Below are 9017 nucleotides of genomic sequence, written 5' to 3'. Positions count from 1 at the left end.
TGTTTTACACACTTTATGTGCCACCAACGGCGGCAGCGGCAGCATCCCGCGTCTCCCTCCTCCAGGAAGACTGCACTCAGCTCAAGCTCAGCCCTGGCCGGAATCCAGCAACTTGAGAAATGAGGGAGCTGACCCCTGGTGACAACATCCCAAGCCCGCCTGAACCTCGTCCGTCACAGGAGAGGGTGGGGCCAGCCTCCCCCACCCCAGCACTGGGAGCGCAGGGCCGGGCTCAGAGCCTGGGCTCTGGCCACTGGGCCTGTGGGTCCCACAGCGTCATGAGCCGGTCAGCCTCCCTCCAGCCAGACAGCAGAGCCCCGTGCGTGGTGGAGTAAAACGTCCGGTGTGTGGCTTCGCCTGCGAACAGTACCTGGAGCTGAAAAGAAGGGGGGGTCAGCTGGGTGCCAGGCCTTGGCCGCCAGCCCCACACCTGTCCCCTGGCTGCAGAAGTGATGGCAAGTGTGGCACTTTGCTGCTGCCTTAACCCAGCACCGTGATGCAACTGGGCAAGGACCAGCACCCGGCCGCTGCCACGGGAAGGCACTACAACAGTGAGGATGCCTCAGCGCTGGCACACCCGGAATCCAGCGCAATCACAGAGTGGAAGACCCATCAGGTGGTTCTGGGGAAAATCTGAACATTGAGCAAAACACCAGAGAGGGAAATTAGCAGGGAAAAGATAAAATTCTAGGGCCAGCTCAGAAGTACACCATCCAACCAGAAATCCAGAAAAAGAAAAAGGGAACAACAACAAAAAAAAACCATGATGAGATAATTCAGGAGAGTCCCAGATGACTGAATACACGCCAGAAGGCAGCACGGCTGGGCTCTGAGCCCCTGCGTGCGGGACCTTCTCCTTCCAGCTTCACTGGAGCGAGGCAGCTGCCCTCACAGAAGGCCCTCGAGGACACCGGGCAACCACAGGGCAGCGTGACCGTGCCGAGGCTGCCACGCTGTGAGGAAGCCCAAGCCGCTCGGAGAAGTCTCAGGCAGGCGCCCCGGCCAGCGTGCCAGCTGTGCTTGGGGCAGATGTGTGACAGAAGCAGCCTCGCGTGACCCAGCCCAGCCCTGAGTCACCCCCAGCTGAGGCCCTGGGCACCATGGGCAGAAACAGCTGTCCCATGGTGCCCACCTACAGAATTCAGCAGCCCAGGGAAGTGGCTGTTTCCACCAAAAAGAAGGCAGCTCAGGCATGGACAGTGCCCACAGCAAACAAGGTGTGTGCAAATAGCAGTCTTAACAAAATTACTTCATCCCACCTGGGACGGTGGGGAGAGGCCTGAGGGCTGGGTGGGCGGAGGAGTGGAAGAAAGCTAAAACTTTATGTGCTGTGGTCAGAATTCCATCAGCGATTCCTGAAAGTGAAGCATCAAGAAGCAACTTTATCAAAAAGCACTTAGGAGGACTTCCCTGGTGGTTAAGACTGCGCTTCCAATGCAGGGGGCCCAGGTTCCATTCCTGGTCTGGGAACTAAGATCCCACATGCTGTAAGGCATGGAGGGAGAGGCACACAGAAAACTGAACAGGGAATAGAAAATTGAACAGGGAATGTTAGATGATGTGTGAATTCCAAGGGGTGATAACAGTGCTGTAATGACGTATTTTAACACATGTCCTCGATCTTTTAGAGATGCACACTGAAACAGCTGCAAATAAAACAACATCGCCTGTGGAACATGCTTACTAGAAAGTGAGTTAGGAGGGCAGGGAGACGCCAGGAGCAGACAGCTGTGAAGCTGGAGACAGGAACCCAAAGGTTCTGCCAACCTTTGTAGCGCTGAAAGTTTTCCACAATTCAGTGCTTTGTAAAAAGTGAAAGTGTTAGTCACTCAGTTGTGTCTGACTCTTTGTGACCCCATGGACTGTAACCCACCAGGCTCCTCTGTTCATGGGATTCTCCAGACAAAGAATACTGGAGTGCGTAGCTTTTTCCTTCTCCAAGGGATCTTCCTGACCCAGGGACTGAACCCGTGTCTCCTGCATTGCAGGTAGATTCTTTACCACTGAGCCACCAGGGAAGCCCCTTTGTAAACAGTGCTAGAACTATAATGGAAAAGAGTCTGAGAAAGAATACATACATATATACACATGGTTGAGTCACTTCACGGACACCTGAAACTAACACAACACTGTAAATCAACTAAACTTCACTTTTAAAAGGTGGTTTTAAAAAGGCAGTAGCTTAATGTGTTATTTAGCAATCAGAACCAGCCTGAGTACAGCCTGGGAAGGGTCAGCGGTGTGCCCCCCGCAGAAGGCTATGTTTTGTTTTTATTCTATTTTGTTAGCCATCACTATACAATGCTGTGACACTTCAAGCTCCAGGTATGTATAATTCTGATTGAAACAACACGTTTCAAAAGGAAAGTGGACTCTGAGTCGCAGCATCCCGGCCCACTGACTGCACCGCCGCCCCAGCCTCCGCGGGCCCATCCTGGCCCCGGGCCCTCCACAGGGCCCTGGTGCCCTCGCCTGGCGGCATCCTCCTACCTGCGCCCCCTTGCCGTCTGCAGGGAGGGGCTGGGCCAGCCGGTCCATGTCGTCTCCAGAGCTGCCCACGGCCACATAGCTGTAGGACCCCCGGGTGTATGGGGCACTGTGCCAGCAGGACCTCAGCACACTCCTGGGCGCGGGGAGCCGGGGGTTCCCTGGGCCGAGAGACGCACATGTCAGCCAGCAGCCCGCCCACCCGTAAAGACCGAGCAGTTAACAGTGAGACCCCCGCTGGGAAGCCAAGCCCAGGGAGTGTGAGCAGGGCTCCCCTCAGGAGGCCCCTGAAGCAGCATCCCGACACGCACCGCTGCTTTCCCGAGCCTCGGCGTCTCGCCTGTAAAGCTCTGATGGCAGACATTCACGTCCATCTTGGTGGCAGATTTTTAGAAAAGAGAAGTGGGAAGTGCTTGCAAAGCCATTTCAGTCCCCCAGAGAGGAGAACTCTTAGTGCCAGCTGACACAGGAAGGACTGTCCCCAGAGACTCAGGGCCGAACCCAGTTCCTCTCTGGGGGGAGGTTTGGCCCCTGTCCCAGGCCAGCCGCTCCGGTGGGAGGCGGCAGCGTGGCCCCTGCGGTCAGTACCTGTCACCCTGCGGAGCACCTGCGTCAGAGACCTGAGCACGTCCTCGTCCGACAGTGTCTCCATGAACTCGGACTCGAGCCCCGCGATGAAGCCACAGAGCACGTGGCTGGCCCTGCCAGAGACAAGCAGAGCTGGACCAGGCCCGCCACACCCAGGCTGGCTCCGCCCTGGCCAGCGGCTCCACCGGTGTGGCCTCAAAGCCCCGGGGTCCCTCAACAACACGGAGTCTGCAAGGTCAGAACTCTCAGGGCACCAAGATGGTTCCTGCTGTCTCCGCTGTCGAAGGCTGGTGGGGACAGTTGTCCCTAACACGGTCGGGGACTCTGTATCAAGTCCTGACCCTTCTACTCCTCTTTATAAAACCCTGCATGGACAGAAAAAAAAAAGCCCACACGATGGGCTGGAGGGGACCAGGCGCACCATGCGTACCCCAGTTTGGCTGCCGGGGTGAATACCCCTGGGTCCTCGGCGAACACGTCTCATAAATGAGCAAAGTGTGTCTCTTACAAGGAAAACAACTGCAAGTATTTACTGCATATTCCAGGTCCCGAGAGATACTGACGAGCTGCACACAGTGGGCCTCTGTCTGTTCCTGCAGGGAGTGGGCCCGGGGGGGTCTGTCTCACCACTTTAGGGTGCCCTGGCGTCCCCCCTCATTTAAATCCTCCAGAAACGCCTCAAGGAGAATCGACACAGTGCCGGACCCCCCCAGAGAGCTCACACCCAGGCCTCCTCAGAGAAACCCGGAAAGAAGACGTACTGAAAGGGAGGCAGGACCCAAAAGCCAACAAGCTTCTTGAACCAGGCGTCCTGCAGCTCGGGGGTGGCGTCCTCCAGGGGCGACGTGTCCTCCCACACCACCTGGATGTGCTGGCAGTCCGGTTCCCAGAAGGGCTCCTCAAACTCCAGGAAGATTTTATTGTTGGTCCCAAAGCCTATCTTCCTGATCGCTTCCACCTTCTCAGTGGGCAGTGGCGGCTCAAAGAAGGTGTCCAGGTGTTTCTTAAAAAAACCTGAAATTCAAAGTTGGACACCTTACACCATGTCAGTCTCTTAAATGGGAATCAACAGCCACAGGAATGGACCCTGAGCCCATCAGAGTCGTCAGAGAAAGGCATCTGGGAGCCTCGCAGGCTCCCTGCAGGCCAGAGCCCCGACAGCCAGCACTCAGTAGAGGGACAGGCAGACCCCGAGAATAGCTGGCCACACAGGGTCAGGTGGCCCAGCCCCAGATCGCTTTTCGGGACAGGCCTGAGCCTGCTGCCTCTCGGGCTGCCCAGGGATAGTTTGCAGGAACAGTGAAACACACAGGCTTCACCCAGAAGCCACAGGAAAACTGATCAACATTTAGCCTGAAGTCAGACCACAAGGAGAGGAAACATTGGCAGCACAAGCCAACCTCGCTAGTTCACGAGAAAAAGACCAACAGTCTGACAGGAAGCAAGGCACCAGCCATGAACATCACGGAGGGGAGTGTCTCCCCACAGCCACTCTCTCACTGTAGAGCTTCAACCCACCAGTTCCTGCGGGACCGGACTTGGTCCTACACATATGCATGCAAACACACGTGTGTACAACACTGTGTGCAACAGAACACATGAAAACTACATCTGTGTCAGTATTTATCAATGGTGCCTGCTGCTGCTGCTGCTAAGTCGCTTCAGTCGTGTCCGACTCTATGCGACCCTATGGACAGCAGCCCACCAGGCTCCTCTGTCCACAGGATTCTTTAGGCAAGAATACTGGAGTGGGTTGCCATTTCCTTCTCCAAGTTAATGGTACCTACACATGAGAAAATACGGTGTAGCTATAAAGAACAAATGGGACAGGTGCCTGGCCCCCTGTGAACAGTGACGACACAGCCATAATGATGCACCTACTGATTGCAGCAGGCTCAGTGAGCCCACACCACAACTGTGCATGAACAAGGCCATCCATGTAAAAGAACAAAGACCGTGACAGACCTGTCTGTACTGATTTGGAAACAGGAGTAGCAGAACACTGTGCTAATAACGTGTGCGGTGGAGTCCACTGTGGGAAAGAGGAGCCGGCACTGAGCAAGCCAATCGACACCCAACCCTGCCCGAGGGGACAGGCAGAATCTGCGGCCACAGCCCACAGGGTGGGGTCGGGGCAGGGGAGACTCTTGCCCTTCACCTTCCGGCCATGCTGGCACCCGTTAGCTTTGTGAACTTGGGCAGTTAAGTGACTTTTCTGTGTTATCATTTGTCAAATAGGGGGTGGGGCCGAGATTTCCCAAGCTGCCAGAGGAGCAGATGAGATAAACAGGCACAAACTTGCTTTCACTTATCTCCACCTTTTACCAGATTGCCAGCTCCTACTGCTAGATCTAAAGCATCAGATCTGGAATTAAGTAGGATTATGCTCACAACTCCTTCCTCGATTACCACCAGGACAGAAACATAAGACCTGGCTTTCTGCCCTCTCCACCTTGCTAAGAAAGTAGTGTGGTGAGCCTCAGGAGGCCGTCCCAACCTTTCCATGAATTATCTCCAAAAGGGGCAACCCACCTGCTGACCTGTGTTTTCTCTTCCTGTGAAACTTTTATTTCAAAGCATACAATTGCTACAAAGCACAGTAGAGTAACTCTATCCCAAACTCAGAATGAAAATGTGAGCTGAGCAGCCAATGAATATCCCGGAGTGAATGAGGCTGGAGAAAGCCAGAGGCCAGGGCACCTGAACGGGAACTGGAGGAACCGACCAGAACAGCGGGCTTTACCTAAGGGCACGGTGACGACCACATGATGGGCTGGGAAGCAGTCTCCATCCTCACATTCCACCAGCACAGGAAATGTCTCCCCAGGAGCAGAAGCTTCCTGAAAGGACCCATTCCAGTGAATGGTCTTCACAGGTTTGTCAAAAACCATCACGTCCTTGGGCAAGGAGGCCACAATGCGGTCTGTGAGTCCTTGGTAGCCCCTGAGGGAAACAGAGGTGTCCCATGGTCAGGACCAGGCCCTGGAGGCAAGGCTCTGCAACAAGCCCTCCAAGCTCATGCCAGATCAGGGAGCTGCAGGGGACTCTGGTCCCAGCTCAGCCAGAGAGGAGGGCAGGGAGGAAGGGGTCTCACGGGAGGATTACAGGAGCAGAGTTCCCCAGGTTTTCATGGAGAGCAGGCCTAGGGCTCCCCTTCTGGGCTCGTCCCCATCACAGCGCCCTCCCTGTGCAGGGCAGTCCTGGAGGGTCTCAGGAGGGCCCCGTGAGGGGACAGCCACCCCAACACAGAGCAGGCCTGTCTGCCCTACTCTGAGGTCCAAGCCCCCACAGTGCTTACAGGCAGGAGGCCTCCTAAACCTGGGGGGAGCAAGGCATTACAAGATGCATTTCCTTCTTTTAATCACTTTTTCTTGAGAAGACTTCTTTTCTTTTTCATAGTGATCAAAACTATGGAAATAAGTGACCAAGCTTCCTAACACAGGGAAGACAAACAGCCCCTGTCCCTCTCATCCATCCCCTGCCTCCCAAAGCTTGGCCTGAGGTACAGGTAGGGACCCCCGGGGGTGCATGGAGGGGGTCCGGGGAAGCACAGAGGGGTCTGTCTGGGTGAGTGGGGCAGGCACATACTCAGGAAAGGTGCAATCCAGCCCTGGCAGCACAGTGTACTCCCCGAAAGGCGCGAGGGCCACCAGGTCCATGCTGTGGGTGCCGCTCACGCAGCACTCCACGTTGAACAAGTTCTTCAGGATGGCCAGTTTGAGCTTCTTGGTCTCCTCATCCTCTGTCCAGCTGGCCGTGTGCTGACGGATCTTCTCCTTGAGGTACTCCCCGACGCTGGGCGGGGTGGTCTCAGTAGCCTGCAGGAACTCCCGGGTCTGGTCTATGAGACTGTAGAACAGACTGGCCATCTCCGCCACCAGCTCAAGGCTCACACTTACCCCAGAGCTGGCATAGGACACAGAGGGCAGGCCCACGTGACCCCCGGTCTCGATCAGCTGGTTCTCCTTGGACAGGGCCCTCTCCCCGAGCAGCCCGTATTTGGCAGCCAGCTGGAAGACGGGGTTGCCCTGGGAGGGCCCATGGATCCAGTGAGCGCCTACCTCCACCACACCACCTGGGAGCGGCAGGAGAGGCCACCTTGAGGTTCCTTGCCCTGAGTCCCTCCCCTTAGCACACTCAGCCCTGCCCTTCCCAGAGGGCCACACAGTCCCAGAGGACCATAGGCAGGGCCCGTCAGACCTGGCTTAGGAGAACACCCCCTGAGGGGGTGCTGGCCTGCAAATGCCTGGGAAGGATACTTGGAGGAAGGCCTGGGGGCAGAAGAGGCACCAAGGAGCAACCTGGAGGCTGGAGGTGGTGGTGTGGGGGGCTACCTGCGGCCGTCAGAACCAAGGCCGCTGTGTAGCCACGGGTTCCCCTCCGCCGCAGCGGCCGACCCTGCTCACTGCGGGCAGCTGAGTTTCGGGGAGCAGTGAACTTCGGTAATTACGTGGGGCCGAGCGGGGATTCGCTCAAGGGGCCGGATAAGGGTTCCGGGACGCCTAACCCTGGACGTAGGCCGAGCCAGGAGACAGCAGGGCTCGGGAGGCACCGGCTGGGCTCCGGGAAGGGGCTCTGGGAAGGGGTTCCGGGAGAGGCTGTTACCGAAGCTGTGCTCCGAGCGGATGCGGCCACCGGCGCGGGCCGTGGCCTCCAGGACCCGAAGGTGTGAGAAGGCCGGGTGGCGGCAGAGCCTCTGCGCCGCCCCCAGCCCCGCGATGCCGCCGCCCACCACCAGCACCCGCGGGCCGCGGCCCGGGGCCTCCGCCTGACGACCACCCGACTGCATCGCCGCCGTCCCGGGCGGTTCCCGAGAGTCCCCGCCGCTAGGAGGTTCGTGGAGCCGGGAAGAAATCTGAGGAGGGGCGGGGATAAGGGGCGGGACAAGGGGCGGGGCAGGGCCGGAGGAGGAAGGGCGAGGGGCGGGGCCGGAGGAAGAACGGAGCGAGGGGCGGGGCCGGAGGTGAAAGGGGGCAAGGGGCGGGGCCAGAGGAGGAAAGGGGTGAGGGGCGAGGGGCGGGGCCGGAGGAGGAAGGGGCGAGGGGCGGGGCCAGAGGAGGATGGGTGAGGGGCGGGGCGATGGCAGGGGCGGGGCGATGGCGGGGGCGGGGTGAGGGGAGCGAGGAGTTCCGGCCCGGCCTGCCCCACGGCGTGGGCCCGGCTCCGCTGCGCGCGCGCCGGGTGAGTTAAGACGCGAGGTCTGGCCCACCGCACGGAAAGGTGGCGGAAGGCCGCCCGGGAGTGCGACGGCCAACGCGGAGGGGTCGGTGCGTTATCCACCGGTGCCGGCGGTGTGGACGACCGTCCCCACCGAGGGAGAATCGGGGCGGCCGAGTGGCCTGTTCGGGTCGTGTCCTGGTCCTCAGGAGACGTGAGAACGGCGGCCAGGAGGCGGAGGAGGAGTCTCTCTTCTGCCTCCGATGCGCGAGCGAGCGCCTCACCTCCAGAGCCAGTGGAGCGCGGTGCCGAGGTTTCAGGGCGGATAGGGAGAGACGACGATCCTGGTGTGTGTCCACAGCTAGGGTGCCACACCTGTGAAATACAAAGTGCAAGATAAACAGTGAGTGGAGAACGAGCCCTACCGCCCCCCCACCCCCGCCCGCGCCCACCTCTCTGACCCCAGGAGCCGGAAACCAGCTCGAGCCTGCAGGCATTTCTGGAGAATTATTCTGGTTCGGGCAAGTCTCCCCTACAGCCTTGCAGCGATTAGAAAGCGCCTGCTTTCTGCTAAAAGGGCCATCGGGCTGCCCTATAAGCGCATCATCCTTCCACCCCTGGTCTGCGGCCCCCACCGCTGCCCGTGGTGCCTCCGTGAGTGGGGGTGGGCGGGGAGGGAAGTTAGCTCCTGTCTGGGCAGGTGGTCCTTCTGTCCGGCGTCTTCCTCCATCTCCAAGGAGCCCCGTCTCTCTCCCTGTGTTGCCCTCCTCAGTCATATAGTCTTG

The 9017-nt window shown here is 58.6% G+C and overlaps 1 protein-coding gene across 2 annotated transcripts; it reads right to left on the bottom strand.

The window, feature by feature from the left end:
• On the bottom strand, positions 1-7938 carry PAOX (polyamine oxidase). Of its 2 annotated transcripts, XM_061162969.1 has the most exons (7): positions 7681-7938; positions 6664-7150; positions 5819-6018; positions 3837-4089; positions 3076-3188; positions 2491-2648; positions 1-376 (listed from the first exon to the last, which is right to left on the bottom strand). In XM_061162969.1, exons 1-7 carry the CDS (start codon positions 7862-7864, stop codon positions 233-235), a joined length of 1539 nt encoding a protein of 512 aa, XP_061018952.1. In that variant the 5' UTR covers positions 7865-7938; the 3' UTR covers positions 1-232. The 2 variants fall into 2 exon arrangements, with proteins under 2 accessions (XP_061018952.1, XP_061018953.1); XM_061162970.1 differs by lacking the exon at positions 3076-3188.
• Positions 7939-9017: the final 1079 nt, after the last annotated feature.

This window comes from Dama dama, chromosome 15 (genome assembly GCF_033118175.1).
Source record: "Dama dama isolate Ldn47 chromosome 15, ASM3311817v1, whole genome shotgun sequence".
Classification (NCBI taxonomy): domain Eukaryota; kingdom Metazoa; phylum Chordata; class Mammalia; order Artiodactyla; family Cervidae; genus Dama; species Dama dama.
This window is presented reverse-complemented; position numbering and strand designations above follow the sequence as displayed.

Coding starts and splice junctions, on each gene's coding strand:
- PAOX (XM_061162969.1), bottom strand. CDS start 7,864: ATGCAGTCGGGTGGTCGTCAGGCGGAGGCCCCGGGCCGCGGCCCGCGG. Junction 6,019..6,663: donor CTGGATTGCACCTTTCCTGA/GTATGTGCCTGC, acceptor TGTTTCCCTCAG/GGGCTACCAAGGACTCACAG. Junction 377..2,490: donor CAGACGGCAAGGGGGCGCAG/GTAGGAGGATGC, acceptor CCTTCTTTTCAG/CTCCAGGTACTGTTCGCAGG.